A 16613-nucleotide genomic window follows, 5' to 3' on the forward strand; every position below is an offset into this window, starting at 1 on the left:
CCATACTTGGTAACCTCCGACTGCGCCGTTACTACAAGCCCCGTTATGATGATATCATTAATATTATAGCAGCAGCGGCAGCAGCGACAGTAAGGGCGGCGGTAGACGCGGCGGCAGTGATGATGTCTGCGGTGATGCTACTGCTGTTAGCGGTAGCTCAGAACTGCTGCTGCGACGGCAGACGGTCGTAGGGCAGTCAGCCCTATAAATATTGTATAGGGCCTTCTGTCTTTTTTCTTCTTTCTGTTAGTGCCCCGCACGTTTGGCCAAAAGAAACTGGCGAACACTTGCCTTCCCGTCTGTCCACTGATTCGTCTGTTAAGGACAGAGAGAAACCGCTCGCTGTTATACTTCAGTCAGGCTGAGCGCCGAGGTCCGAAGGTTGGGTCACAGTAACGCTGCTGATTGTGAAGCAGCAGAACACGATGTATTTAAATGCTGCGTGTAATAATACATACACTGTGTGTGAATGAGCAACGGGAAATATTGCAAACGATGGGGGAACAGCAAACGGCTACAAACAAAGCCTTACACATAAAGCAGAAAACGTTCCCGTAGCGCTTTTTACTTTAAAAATCTCATTAACTGTTTCGGTGCTTGCACCAGCGGGTTATATATACAAGTATCACATAAAGTTCAGTGATGCTACAAATAGGGCTGCGCTGGCAGGGCAGGGCAAGAAGGTTCCGAAATTTGTAGTTAGGATATAAAAAAAGGAAATAGTCCACCACTGATGACAACACAGCCTTCTTCAACAAAGCCGAACTCAAATATGTGCACTTGGTAGGATCATCACTAAACCTTGCGTGAGGCTAAAATGGATCAACGGCGTGATGTGAATCCCCGGAGAGGAAATAGTACTAAGTCAGGGGGTTTAGGGGTAGACCTTATATTACGCATAACCGCTGTTATTCCGATACGGTTCTTGCTGCTACGCTAGGTCTTGACGATGAAAATTGCGTCATAACACGATCCGTAGAAAATGCAACATCGGTTAACGCATATATGAGTAGAATGTACGTTTCTTAGTTATTCTAGGTCGCTGTAGTTTTTGTGTCGTATGGAGTGCACCGGTGTTGTCATGAAACAGGTGCATCGAACAAATAGCTAATTAAATTACCCGTACGTATCACACTTCTGGCCATTTTGAAAACGCACTTAATTATCATATGATTGTTTACGAACAGGCGGTACAATTGGCTTGAGCAAGTTTTAAATAAGTAATCAATATATTGCTTTATGATTGTTTTTAGTCAAACTAAATGGATCGACTGGGTACATGTCACCAAATATTCCACAATGTGCGATTCACATCTCAGCAGTGATAGAGGGTTTTTCTCACACGAAGAGATGTAACAGAATATCAGCGGTCTTCAAACCCACGGAACGTATCAAAGGAGGCCCTAGTACTCATGAAAACAATACATTTTAGGCAAGGTTCAAAAAGCGTTCAGCTAACCGATGCGTCGTATCATTATACATGCATATACATACAAATATAGTATTTAGGTGCACATTTTTGCCTAATTACAATGCCGTTTTTACTAGACTCTAACAATACTTTGAGCCATCTTTTAAAGCACGTCGGTCAAAAGAAAAACGTTTTAGAAATAACCAGAAGCCAAAGGAATTGAGTCACTCCTTTTAGAGTTAAAACAGCTTTCTTGACTAACTAGCAATTTGAAGGGGTTATGTCAGTTGTTGAGAGTCTCAGAATCATGAGCTTAGCAGACGATTTTCTAAGCCAATGCACCATTAACTCGATCAAACGTATCCAATTTTCGAGGGTCGATACCCCCACGAAGAAAGTAAAGGTGCTCGTTAGTTTGAACAGAAATGCATTTGAGCGCTTTTTCCGTTACACTTTAAAAATAAGTTGGACTTGAATACGCGTATTCGCTGAAAAAGAAAAATTGTATTCAGATTCAATTTCGCATGAAGTATACTGTAGGCTACCAAGTAATGCGCCCTCTAACGTGTACGAATTGCGCAACTTAAACGATATATGTAACGTAAGAAGTACCTCCTTTACACTGTCGTCCGCGAGAATTAGACTGCAATTCTTGACGTCGCTTACGCTTCTTTATACAACATGCTATAAAGTCTTCCGTCATTTTGGCCGCATGAATACTGTCGTACGTTGTCATCCTTGTGTCATTTTGCACAGGGGACGCTTCTTTCCCATATAGGATGATCGGCGAGGCAGTAGCAGATCTCGGGAACGGCCGCTGCTGGCCACCATGTCGTTGCCGCTCGCTGCTTGATGTCGCCTTGGCGATCCGATCGGCTAGTGGGTTTTCTGACTTCGTCGTAATTGTCGATCGCCACCGTTCTACTATCAATAGTAACCCTCCCCCGAGTTCTAGGCCTAAGCAGTCTCAGTCATCGGCTTCTGCAGTCGGGCCCGTCAACGGGTGCGCTCGCGTTCGACTGCTCTCATGATTTTTCGCTCCTTTTCGAGTTCTCCATCGCTGCCGCTGTAGTCCTCAAATTGAACAGCGGCAAGAACAGCCACACCACCCGGCCCCTCGGCGTTTCGCCGTTCTTTCTCCGACTTCCCCTTCCCCATTTTTCTTTTTCGTTCTCTTTTAAAGCAGAAGCAGCAGCAACATCGGCGGCAGCAGCCGCTGCTTCTGCTTCTGCTACGCAGCCGTCTTCGTGCTCGTCCTCCTTCGTTTTCTTCCTCGTCCCCGTCGTCATCCCAGTCTTTCATTCGCTGCTGTCGCTAACCAAACTCGCTGCTGAATCCACGGGGATCTTCTTCTACCCGACCATTCCGGTCTTTTTCTTTTGGTCGCTTCTCGGTCTTCGTGCTTCTTTGTAGGTTCTTCTCTGCTGCTCTGAGTCGCTCCACCGATCGACGGTCGGTTGGTCGGTCGGTCGACGGCTTCGCCGGATCGCCTCTTCGTCGGGTCCGCCTCTAGCTGTGGTTTGGCTATGCTCGACTTGAATGTCTGTCTGTAGTAGTATATAAATATACTGTCGTAGTTACTGTGGGTTGCTAGGGCGTTGCGGCTGCCTGCCTGTCTACCTGCCGATTGCGTGGCTGCTGCCTTTATGCCTGCTCACCACTAGCGACAGTGACGAAGTTTGGGACGATGTCGGATCCAGCTCTGGATTCAGCCGGTTCTGGATTTACCCGAGCCAGTTGATGCCGGCTTATTCGCTCCTTTCTTGCCGTTGCCTCAGGTTGAGGTTCATACACACATCCAGAGACACATATAGATGTGTATATATATATATATATACTGAACACACTTATAGCCGTCTGAGAGAGAAACAGGCAGGCAGGCGAAGCACGCAGTCGAGCCAGGTAGCGGAGTTGCTTTCCGCTGCTGTCTTGCTTACGTCACAAACAGCATCACAGACGCACGCGTTGGTAGCTGTGGATTTTTTCTCACTAGATCCTGTTGCTGGTCCCGTGCTGGCAATGATGCCATGGCCACTGCTTGGTTCAGTTGAATCCGCCACTGCTGCTGCTGTCGCCTGTGCTGGCATTAATATAAGAGGAGAGAAAGCGGCGGGACCACGAATACGGGGCAGAGGCGTTCATTGTTCAGTTAACGCTGCGTTTGCTTCTTTTTCTTGGCCTGTGCCCCCTCCCTCTGTCGGTCAGCCGTGCGTTGCACTCGGCCATAGCCGGCAGATAGAACTGCGTAAGGCTCACCAGCCGACGAGAGGGCAGCAGTAGCAGTAGCAACAGCAGGAGCGGCCTTAGGCGCAGGCACCGAGCGGAGCAAGAAAGGTAAGAAGCAAACAGTCCGTAGGAGCGGTCGAACAGAAAACAACAACGAAAATCATAAGAAAAAAAGACGATGAAAATTGTCTACTGCCAAAGCAGCGCTAGTGACCGGTGCTGTATCAGCAGCAATAGCATCGCACGAACATAGTTGCCGAAGTACCCATGTCGGCTGCACTGGCCGGAGCCGCCATCGTCACCTACTCAAAGTAGCAACGAAAAAACCGGACATAGTCGCGGAGTTCAACATTGAGAATTTCGGTTCAGCCATGGACAGATCAACGGATGGACGGACGGGCGAACGGACGAGCGGGCGGGCGGTCGAACAAGCGGGCGTTTCCCCGAACCAAGCGCCCCAGAGGGGCACCTCTTTCGGGCTCCTGTCTTGAGATCGACACCCGAACGTGGAGGTAGTGCCGTCCCTGTCTCCATTCACGGCTGCCTATATCAACGACTGAAGGACAAGAAAACGCGTCATCTACGAACTAAACCGAACGAAACTGACAACAAACGGAATTTCAAGCGGGATGACTAAGCCGATTCGATACTGTAGATAGAAACAACAATGGTAATTCATGATGCTGGGGCTACTGCTGCTGCTGCTGCTGGTGTTGAAATACCGCCATGAGTAGGATAGAATGGTGATCTTCCTACATAAAGGAAAAGTCCGAAAGCAGCGGGAAGCTGTAAACGATCACATAACGGTAGATACGCTGATAAAATCTATGTCAAATGATGGGACAAGGCGGCAGCAGTAAATAACAAAAGTGACTACGTACTTACCCTTAGATTTACCCTCACTAGAGTGCACGATTTTGAACGTCCTATGATTGTAGGATTGTAAAACTTTCATCGCAGAGTTGCCCAGCTTTCCAGGCCGTCGGATCTCCAGATTAGGTCTATGGCAAAGTATTGATAAATAGGTTGAAATCTATATTCCCTGTTGTATCTCCAGGCAAAATCGATGACAAACGCTCGATACGGTAATTGGCCAAAGCTGCTGTTATCGCTGAGGCCATGGCCTGCGTAAAATTATTGTAGAGAGTTTCTGTGAGAGTGGGTGCGAATTTTAATGATAAATTTATATAGGAAGCATATCTAAAAAGTTTTGTGTATATAACTCTAGTAGATAAAGCGGATCACAATGGCTACGTGCTATACCATCACATATTCGAGCCGCTATCATCATTCCTGATATATATATATATATATATTTTTTAACAAATTTATATTTATCGACACTGTACATAGGTAAGGTAACCTGTACATTTGGGAAATACTAAAAATGTTTTAGTCCAACGCCATTTTGTTAAAATAACTTCCACGGATGCATTAGTCCCTTAACTCTACATTTTGAATTTTGTTTAAGCAATTTGCTTAGACAATAACGGCAAATAAAACAAATCAGAGTACTAAAAGGTGATGTAATGATAGTAAAAAGGTTTCACAAACTCTTTATTTAGTAATCCTGTATTAACCCTGGATCATTATCGACTTTAAAATTCCGTTGAAGTTTTCTAAGAACTGAACGATGAGAGTAAAATTCACTTGCACGACTTTTCCCTCTATAGTGGCAACGAAAGGGAAAATAAAACTCTGAAAAACAGAACCGGCAGTTCAGGGAAGCCAGTTCCTTTGCGCCGTTTACTCCTAGACTGTACTGGACTTCTATACTGAAGTGTTTGTTTCACATCGTCCCTTTGCCTTCAAATTCCTCTACACTAGACTGTGCTCACCCGCTCCTTCACCCCACCTGTCTCTTCTGGCTCTAAGCTATACCCCAAGCTCCCCCACACCTCCAACACCCCCTTCAGTCTCCTCTCATTCCCCTTCCTCCAGCCTAGAAAGCCTCTCTTCTCCGATGTAGACAGGCCTTCTCTAGGTACCTCCAACCTACAGCCCAGGCCTCAAACAGCACAATAATGGCCATTGATGCGCCACCGGGACACCGGCCAAGCGAACAAGAGAGAGAAGGTAAGAGGTAGAGATAGATAGATAGATAGCCCGACAAGTAAAATATAGAGAAACCTACCGGGACGACCCAGTACGGCTGAACATTCTGCTGGGCCTGTGGCGACACCCCAGAACTAGCAGACAAGCAGGGCCACCAATAACAGCCACTATCCGCAGAGCAAAAGCATGCCAATAGTAGCGACGGCGCCGTCGCCTCATTGGGTGGTTTAGTTCTTCTGTCTGAGCATTCTGCTGACACACACACACACACACACATATATATATATATATATATTACCGCCGGCATCTTTTTCCTACCAGCGTCTATGCACAAAAGCGAGCACCAACTGCTGAACGGCCATACCATGATAGCCACCGCTGAACTCCGCTAGCGGTTGTTTTGCGACGCAGTCTAGCCTACTGCTGTGAGCAATTTGTGAGCGCAACTTTCCTGGTTCTGCAGACAGACGCCTTGAAACAAGCGACCCTACCTGGACTCTGGTCTATAGGTGGTTAGCTTGCAAGCCAGCTAAGCGGCTGTTCAGGCCCGGCGCCTGCAGGTCTATCCACACAGTATCGCCAGGCCCAAGCAGCTCTACCAGCAGCAGAGCTACCACCAACAGCAGCTGTACCAGCAACGACGGAGTATTAGAGAAAAAGTGCGCCCGCAGCGCCCTTACTAGCATTATTGCCGCTACCACTACTTGCGCGTCTGCGACTGAGGACCTTTGCTGCCGAAGGAAGTGGTTCTGCGCCAAGTATTCCACGCCTCGTCGCGCGCAAACGCCGATGGCAGAGAACCAGTTTGACAGCGTTGTAGCCCACACGGTCCGGCCGCTCCGCCCCAAATAGTTGAGCGATAGGTCGGACCGTAGTACTGAAAACGCCAGCCCCCAATATGTGTTGCAGTAGGCTTGTAAGCAAGACAAGACAAAAACGGTTAGTCGACAGGAAGTACAGCAATGAGCAGCAGCTAGTAAGAACAAGCCATAGCATATAGGAAACGAGATAACGCAACGCAATGCAATTCTTCTGAGGGATACTTAGAGAAAGAAACCAACAATAGCAAGTTCACGTTTCGCTGCGATTGCATAAGATAACGATGATAACCCACAAAATCGTTTCATAAACAAGGTATTTCCATATTCTCGAAGCCAAGGCTTTTAAAAAGGGCAAAGTAGAACGGTGGACATGTTTATGGCATAGTTGGTGATTCGCAGTTAAAAACACGCGTTATTTGTGGGGTAGGCGGTACCGCTGGAAAGCTCGGATTTTGCGACGAGTTCGTCGAATATCGCCGTTTGTTGTCGCCGTTGTCGTCACGAAAACCAATCAATGCTTGCGATCGGTGCTCTGACGCTTATGAAATAGGCTACCGCGCCGAACGATGAATCCTGGTTCACTTACTTGCTTGCTGGCTGGTTGATCGGCCGCTTCGTTTTTGGCGGACGAGGGGTCGTGGCTGGCAGTGCTGGTGCCTCACTCTTGGCGTAGTTAGCTCCGAGCTGAGTCTCCAGGTGGGGATCAGCCGGCCTGCCCGTTGTTCATTCGACCGTCGATCGGTTGATCAGTCGGAATCCACATCTGACCCAGAACCAGAATAAAGCTGCTGGTGAATCTCCGACCAGTGACTACTACATAGTCAACACATTGCTTTACCGTATTTCGTCTTTTACCTAAGAATAGAGCGTATTATCACATACATGGCTACATATTTCAAGATGATTCGAAAACTATCAAGCTGAACCATGTATGGAAATTCGCTGAATCCGGCATTCGTTTTTAGGATATTAAAACGAGGTCGTTCGAAGTTTTCAATAATTCTAATTTTTAGTACTCGCTCTAAGCCAAATGTGAATCGTTAGCGTACGAGCTTGGATCTCTGGTTCGTAATTAACATTGTTACTACTGCTACCCCCGATATCCTGAGACATGTTGGTTGACAAATGGCACATAAACTACAGTCAAAGCAGTTCGTAACTTTCAAGTTATCGATCTAGTAACTTCCGATTACCCAGTAGTCTTAGAAGGGACAGGCTGTCACTGTTATATAAACAAGCAGCCATCTTCTCTTTCCGATTCGCATGAGCTATTAAAACCATCTAAGTTCGCTGAATCGAAATAGTATCGCAAAATCTGCATTAAACTGCATTTAGATTCTGGGCGCATGCAGCTTTACAAAGAAACTTCGACGTCATAAGGCCCTCGGTGTGTTCGCGACACGACCGCATTCGAGGTACGACCATTCCCTGAGTCGGCAGGCGACAAACCAGCTTGTTGCTCCGTCGTCTCCCGACTAAGACCACAGTGACGATCGGCAATCTTTTGCTATCAGCAATGTAGACAGCCGCCATTCAATGTGGAAGTGGTTAGCAAGTGTCGCGTTACTTTGCCCCGTACCCGTCCAATCGTTCGTCTGCCACCTAGAATCGGAACGAGTTCAAAGCCGGAGTCATGTCTGTTGTTGCGGCCAGCACGTACGCTGAGAGCGAATAGAAGTAAATGGGGGCGTGCGTCATCATAACTGAGCTTTGCCTCCAGCTAGACCTCCATGTTTTTGTTTGCTTATATACATCCGCAAGTCATCGTATGGGGTAGCTTGTCGCACGTCGCGCTGCTCTTCTAAGAGCAGATTCATGAAAATGAAGATCGAGACGAGTGTGTCTGCATATGGAGCATTCGTTGCGGAGAAATTTTACTGATTAGGGATATGATTCCACTGGATTAATATCATAGAGTCATTGTTCAACACGTGTTTCTGTCTCCGTTGTTCCGCCTATGAGTGAAATCGAGCTAATCGAGGGAATCAAGTTCATATGTGCCAGTTGACACTGTTAAATTTCTTAACTATACCTACGCCCATGGCAAAAATCAAAGTACCGTGCTTCTTCCCCATAAAGCTGAACATCCATCAATCGTAACGAAACAGGCCGCGGTAAGACATTCAACAAGGCCAGCTTAGCAGTGTATATATTGTGCTTGGACCCCCGCGGCTTCTGAGCGTGATTTTCATGGCCACCGCGTTGAGTTGTTCGTCCGTTCTCACGCATCTCCAGTCTGTTGCTTCTGCTGCCGACGCTGTCCAGCATCACTATCGTCAGCGTTGTGTCAATCACCTCAGCTATATAGGCACATGCAGTCAGACCACATCAGGGGTCCGTATCGTACCATAACTAAACTGGAAGGGACCGATTATCCAAAAAGTGGCAGCACTAGCACCGGGAAGGTCTAGCACTTTGTTCATCTCGAATTCACCTTACCGTAGTAACTCCAATGATAGCAAGCTGATTTTCGCTCGGTTTAGACCGTTCTTGATTGAATCAACGCTCAGATACCTGAGAACTACGTAAGTCTCATCTGGGCTGCTTCGTTCAGCAGCCCCTTCTTTGTGGTGGCTCAAGCATCGACACACAGAGCTAGGAGCTTTCGCAGGCGTTTAGAGCCAACTACCATCACCTCCGAAGCAATTTTTGTGATCTCTGATTGCGTCTGATCGGAGAAAGCAAAGCTCGATGTCAGGTGCATAAGCCGATCTGTACGAGCAGCCTAACTAGTGCACGGGTATTTCATGATTTGCCAACAATTTAATCTGCTTGGCTTCTAACTCCACCAGCTGCTAGAGCAGTACTTCACCTAAATAAAACTTTTAAAGTTAGGAAACGGAGATGCATGATCTGCCCACACATGCAGTTACTAGCGTGATTCGTGTTGGTCGGCATTCTAATAAGGCAAGGATCTAGGTTTGTAGCATCAGCAAATCGAACCTAGTCTGGACATTTTAAGTTAGATAAGTAATTAACATACTGAATGTATAAAGAAAAAAAAGTACATGCAACTTCGGATAAAATGCTTACATAGGAACTTGCTAACGTTTAAAGCTTGCTGCTGGATACGGCACAAAGCGACATGTTGATTTCAGCGAATTGTCGTAATTGACGTTACGAAAACCTGAATAACATCCTACACACAGAAAATGCCCTGAAATGGTATCGATTTTGCTGGGTCAGTTTTTATAACTGACTCATACTACGGACCCGGGTACTACCTTCGACTGGACCCAGCAAACATTATTGTTTTCGTATTGACATCTAGCGTTTCTTTGTTCGTATTGCAAGTTAAAGCTGTCAAAGGCGAGAACATCTTTTTTCAGTCGTCGCGGAACTTAGTATTGAAAAGTATGTTTATCCTGTGGCGGTAAGCGATCCGAAAAGAGCAAAGCCCGACTTAAAAACTAACTTCTACGCCTTACTGATGTAACTAGCAGTAATTTATGTAAGTAACATTACCAAATATTGAATGCGACCAGATTGTGCAGATTCGTTCGCAGGCACTTGATCAGAAAAACGGAATCTCTAACATAAATTGAAAACATACACTGCAGATTATTTCAACTACTAGATAAATGCCTTCGGATATATTAAACATAATTATAAAGAACAGTTTATATTTTAAGAGAATTAGGCTGTGAAGTAGAAAGAAGAAAAGTACAATAAACCTGTCAGCTTCTGTCAATCAATAAACAAAGTGACTTTTTATGCTGGAAATATTCTAAAGTGTGGTTGAATATTAAATGTCAATCAAACGTTTTTTTTTACAGTCTCAAACAAGAATTTTGCAAATTTTCATTTAGGGCATAGGCAGGCATTTTCTGAACTTTCTAGCTAGTCAGTCTTTAATCGCGTAGACCAACCGTGCCAATAGTCTACTAATGAACCGCATCAACCTAATTTCTGGATTAATTATTTCGTATCGACGTGTCGTATGTTCTAATCCTAAACTAGTTCAAGGGTTACCTAACATTTTAGAACTTTGTGTTTCGTTTTATAATAAAACAAAATGTTGCTATATATATATAAACTGTTCAACGGGCTACGCAATTATTTAGCGGAACCAGCTAAGTTGATATCCATTGCTGAGATCGTCTCTATCGTAAGTTCAAAAACGTCCTTTATAATAACTTTTAAAGCCAGCGTACCTCTAAGCAATTCGTGAAACCTGAATTAAGGTAATGGCCATTAGTCGACCGACTATATACACCTATATGACCGTTCCCCGTTCCGCCTTGTACGTGTTAATTCTTCGTAAAAGATTATCTCAGAAATCCTGCATAAAGTGCTTGCGCTTTCTATAAACGGCATACTATAACAGGTCGTCGTCTTGTTCGTCGTACACGCACCCTCCTCATTCATATCTATGTGACTATCCACTTGTTGTTCTCGGTATTACCGCTTCCTCAAAAGGTATCAAAATCAATACTTGTATTACATCATAGGGTATATTCTGCGACTTATCCCTAACGTACAACTTCGTCTAACTATACTGTTATCTATGGTATTTCATTCTACTACACACGTTAGGATTCCGTCGTAGCAGGAATAGCTGGAACGGCTTAGGCAGTAGCAACAGCAAATCCTCCGTGGCCGATCACTCGCTGGCCAGTGCTATGGCCGACAAGCTATTATTTCTGTTGTCTCCGACTGCACTCAGCACGGCCGCCTTGTAGAGATATGCCTTATCCATCAGCTCTCTCCTTTCGATATATATATGCGCCTATTTCGGCGCTCTCGCGTTATTTCGCATACGGCGGTCACTGTTACTAACGCTGCTGTTGTCGCCGCTTCGTTTCACACATCCCCATCAGAATGTCCTTAGGGTTAAGGACAAAAAAAGCCGCCTAGCCGCCATCAGCAGCAACACCGTTTTGCAACACTATGGTGCCTACCGCCGCGACGGCGGCATCGATCCGGCAGGCCATTGCCAGCTGCGACTGCTACATCGTCAGCAACCTGTGACCTCAGCGCACCCGTAGTCTTTCTTTCGGTCGATCGTGAGTTTATCGTTTGACGTCTTCTAGTAGCTCGTTGAAGTCGTTGACTCCTTGGTCTCTGGCGCTGCTAAAACAAGCGGCAGGTAAAGCCCTGTCTATTGTGGCAGTGCTGCTTGCTACGATGTCCAACTATCGTGGTGGCTGATGTCGCATCCGATCCAAATCCTATTAGATGCTACTGTTCCAAATAACTGCTGTGTTGTCGACCCATGCAGTTGCCTCATTTATTCGAATAGGCACATATCGAGCGTGCCCCCGTAGCGAGAACCTGTTGCCGATCGCCACCTGCTTCGCACATGCTCGACCAGCGTTCACTGACACACCTATATATCTGCGCGATGGAAACACGTCTATACTATCGGTCTATTGTTTAAATAAATTATGCTAAATTGCAGTTCGTATCATTGCGACTGTTACTGGTGTCTCTGCTTTGGTTCAGATGACTATTACTGAATACGCCATCTTTATGTATCTTATATATGTACTTATAACGTTGATAATCTTAAGAAAAATCCGATTAAACAAACATCGACACTGGCCCATTTTCGAACATTAAGCAAAATCAAACCATTTTTGGTAGCCTTCGATTCTATCAGCAATCCGCCGCATCTGTGATAATTTAACCAAGCTAAGGAACCTACGAAAATCATGACAACGTCCAAGTTTTTTTACATCGGGGTAACAAAATCCTCCATTTATTTGTTATTCATTCAACATTTAAACATATTTACACACTTTGCACAATTGAGATCTTGTTTTCAGATGAGGGTACCTACTGATGCTCGCATCCAGACCATTTCTGATGCCGCAGTCAGTCCAGTATTAACCTCACTTGATTACAATAGTCAGGATTCCGTGGCCTCCTGACTCCATAAGTAGGTAGTGGAGGCGGCCTACGGAGCCCTAACGCTACTCGTGCCCCATTCATTCCCACCCACCAAACCAGCCCTCAATCCACGCAAAAATACCTTTTCCGCAGAGTTTCAACCCGACTGTTGGGAACCACTACAACTCTAATCAGTCCCAAAACACTACTCCCAGAAAAGGACTTACAATGAATGCCCTTGTTGTTGTCCTGACTAGCGACCAAGACCAACGAATATGAGCTACATGCCCTTAGCTTGTTTAGTGTGCTTGTTTCCGTATTTCCTGCTGCTTCCTGGAAATCACCTGCTGCATTCCTTCAGCTCGTTGTTGTTTTTCTCACACAGATTCCTAATATTATTCAATTAACCACGAAGACATACCGGACCCACCATCTATCCTTCAGCAGGCTAGATGCCGGTTAGTTAGAGGCTGTTATGGAACCAGCAGCACCCCCTAATTTATACTAGTAGAATCTATTGTTTTTCTTCATTGTCTTTCTGTGTCATTTTCTCCGTCTCCCTGCCGTTCAATGAAGATGTTCCTATAGAAGCATATAGTACTGTACAATATACAGGGGGATCTCTGTACAGAAAATAATATTGAACCCTGCTCTAAGCAACTCTGTGTAGCGGTCCACCGACGCCATTTCCATTTATCATCGAGGCGATCAAATACGTAGTCTCTCCTTACATATCTTGTCCTGCCGCTGATTAACCTTAATCCTCTATTTTCTGCGTCTTCAATGGGAGCGTTGTGATCGTTTCGTCTTAATCAGAAGAGTTACTGGAAATCCTCGTGACAGCCGGGAGGTAGTATTGCACAGTGCACCTTCAGCTATTGTTGTTCTTCTCATATTAAATTTTCAGTTAAATTTTCTTCTTTCGTCATTTTGTTCAAGTTTGATGCGAGCGCCTTATTGTTCTACACAGTACTGTATTTTTCTGTAACAGATATCCGGTAAAGCTGACCAGTTTCAAGTCTAGCTTAGGAGATAGTTTGTGGTAGCAGTACTCTGATGGTGCACAATGGGCCTGGAAGACTTGATCGAGTCGACAAGTGTACGCCTTCTCTTGGCAATGGGCGCCATTGGGGCGATCGGGGCGGGGGTGGACCTCTCCACCCCCTCCTCATGTCACCGTTTTTGCCAGAGACCCAAGTTGAGAACGCGCAATCCCTTCAGCTGCATCACTTTCTGAAGGCCGCCTGTAGAGATCTTCGTACAGCCATACAGATCGATGCACTCGAGTTTCTGAAGGCCTTCAGCGATAGCTGCCAATCCCACATCAGTAACACGAACACACTGACCAATATTGAGCGTGTGCAGGTGCACTAACGCCTTGGACAGCCGACGCAAACCCTCGTCACTAACCGGACACGCGTTTAAACTTAGGCTACGCAGGTGGCACAAGCCGTGCGAGACGTGTACGAGGCCTTGATCGCCGATCTTATCACAGAAGCTCACGTCCAATGTGGATACCTGAGAACCGCCTTCTGCCAAATAGGCCATACCCATATCTGAAATATTGTCACATGAACGGAGGTTGAGCTCGCGCAAATGCGGCATCTTCGCCAACTGCTTCATACCGGAGTCGGTCACCGAGGCGCAAAATGAGAGGTTTATCGAGCGGAGATTGGTTAATCCGGCAGCGATATGCGCTAGCGCATCGTCGGTTAGCTTCTGGCAGTCCTGCAACGATAAAACTTCGAGTGAGGTGACACCATTGGTTTGTTCTTTTGACGAGCCAGCTAGATGTCCAAGACCATCGTCGGATATATTGCGACACGAGCGTAGATTCAGGTTCTTGAGCTTTTTGAGGCCCCAAGCAACCAGCAACAGTCCCATGTTGGTGATGTTCGAACATCCGCCAAGCTCGAGTGCCTCAAGATTGTGCAGCTGTTGAGCGATTTTGCCAAGCGATGAATCTGTAATCTGCTTGCACATCGATAGGTTGAGTGAAGTCAGCGTAGTCAAAGCGCTGACATCGCTCGGAAAGGCCTGGTTCACCCAGTTGTCCGTTAAATTATAGCAGCCAATCATGTTAAGCGACTCGAGGTTAGGCACCCCCTGTACGACATCACGTAGCGATCGCCGTAGGCTAAGAACCTGTACGCGCTTGATCCCACGCCGTACGAGCGATGGAAACAGGGATGGATTGGCACGCCGCAAATGCAATTTAGCCTCGACCCCCTTCCACACCGATTTGTGATAAGCGGCATCTCGCCACGCTGTACACACCTGCGCGGCTCGGCCTTTGTCACGTACGTCTAGGTAGCTAAAGATCATTGCCAAAATTTCTGGGTACAGTGCTGACACGTGGGTTTGACTCGGTTGTAGGGCAGGGGCCTGTAGCCGTGACCGTACCTCGAGCGTGGGGGTGCTCAAATGAAGCGGGTGGAAGATCGCGGCTGGCGCGGGCAGCTGCGTCGTCAACGGCCACGGATCCACTTTTATAGGATCCGGACCACCCCCGACACCTCCGCCCGCCACCTGGAGCAGCTGCATTCCGAAGGCATCTTGAGTTTGAGGTGGCGGTTGTTGCTGCTGCTGCTGCTGCTGCTGTAGCTGCTGAAGGTGCTGCTGAGCGAACAGCTGGCTGGCCAAAGCCCGTCTATCCCAGGCAAGCGAGTTGGCCTGTAACACCATTGGCATACTATTCTCGGTACTCCAGTTCACAGGTAGGATAATATTGTTACTGTAGATCGATATGGAATTCTCTCACAACTAACGGTATAATGCAGTGAAGACACGGCGAGTTTGGTGTTCTTACGCTCTATCACACTCGCCTCACAACAGCAAAAAAACAACGCCCTGTTGCGTTGATATTTACACACAGCTCACATTAATTAATCGACGATACTGGTAAGGCGAAATGACAGGAGTAATATGTGTAGGCAGTATGCAGTGATACCGTTGTAAAAGATGTTTTTGTGACGTGCTCAATGTGTTCTACATGTGCAGATAAATATGTCGTTAGTACAAATGCTTTTAGGAGTTGTAAAGAACTTCGCTATCACCACTTGTAGCACAGCACCGAGTTGCGTTTAGGCTCCTAGGCATAGATCTTCTTCTACACAAAACTTCTAGGCTGATCCGGACGCCTTATGAAACGCCGTTCATGTAGAACTGTGCATGAAATTATAGTATTAAAGACATAAAGCGGCGCGAACAATTTCAGTGCTTTTAGAACAGTTGTTCGATCGGTGCGCAGTGTGGAGTGGCCGGAACAGGAAGCGGTTGAGCGCAGTACGATTTGTTCACATCTACACATACGAGCAGTATAGGAAGGTACTACACACAAACGTATAGTCGTATATACACTATCGAGGCACACAAATAGAAGTCCGTTTTTAATAAAACACACCTAAATCGAGTTGAACGGTTTGTTTATGGAGGCTCCCTGCTTCCACTGTTTCTTTGTTGCCTATCAGTAGCTTGTACCTCTCTAATACCAGCGGCCGCCTCTGTTGCAACTGCTTTTCTGTACTGAGGTGACTGCGAGTTCGGTGGCTGAGCCTTTAGCGGGCATGAGTGCCGCGTCGCAGGACCAACGTCATCACACTCTAGCGGCTTGCTCTACAATCTGCTCACCAGCCCGACCTGTAAGCGTCTTCAAAACGACTCTCCCTTTCCGAATTGCCCTTTCCTGTCGGTCGCTCATTGGTCAGCTCGCAACAGTAGCTCCATCGGTGGCACATTCCTGCAAGTATTTCAGCCCAGGAAGAGTGCGGCGAACCGCTGCAACAGAAAGTTGTCTGAACAAACTTTACCGAAAAGTTTGCCGATATTGCACTGTCTGTAAACTTGCAAATAGGAAAACTAAAGGATTTTTCCGAACATATTTTCCTATCCCTTAATAATGTGCACTATCTCTTAATAGTCGAGTGGGTAGCCTAGCGGAGATCGCTTTACCGCCTTTGAAATGCACCATCGACGAGAAAGGAGAGAATACCAAAGGGAGTTCGCGCGTAGCCGTCCAACAGCTGCTGCTGCTGCTTCTAGTAGCAGTGGTGGTTGGTGGAAGGATAGCAGGGCCGTAGTGGTAGACCAGTACCAAGAAACTGTAGTTGTGGAAGTAATCGTGGTTGGGGAGTGCCTTTGTGCTGTACGTTTTCCAGGCGATTATAAGAGCTAAGAAACGATTTGCCCCAGTTCTGGGTTGTATCCATACAAAAGTATATTTGAGTTATAAGCAGTTTGCCTTTTGTTTGTTTATTCGAACAAATAGA

General features: G+C 46.4%; 1 protein-coding gene across 1 annotated transcript; it reads right to left on the bottom strand.

The window, feature by feature from the left end:
* Nucleotides 1-12471: 12471 nt before the first annotated feature.
* Nucleotides 12472-15977, bottom strand: LOC111247773 (F-box/LRR-repeat protein 14-like). Its single transcript, XM_022799107.2, has one exon. It carries the CDS (start codon nt 15034-15036, stop codon nt 13519-13521), a length of 1518 nt encoding a protein of 505 aa, XP_022654842.2. The 5' UTR covers nt 15037-15977; the 3' UTR covers nt 12472-13518.
* Between the last annotated feature and the right edge of the window lie 636 nt (nt 15978-16613).

Source organism: Varroa destructor, unplaced genomic scaffold (genome assembly GCF_002443255.2).
Source record: "Varroa destructor unplaced genomic scaffold, Vdes_3.0 BEIS01000003.1, whole genome shotgun sequence".
NCBI classification, from domain to species: Eukaryota; Metazoa; Arthropoda; class Arachnida; order Mesostigmata; family Varroidae; genus Varroa; species Varroa destructor.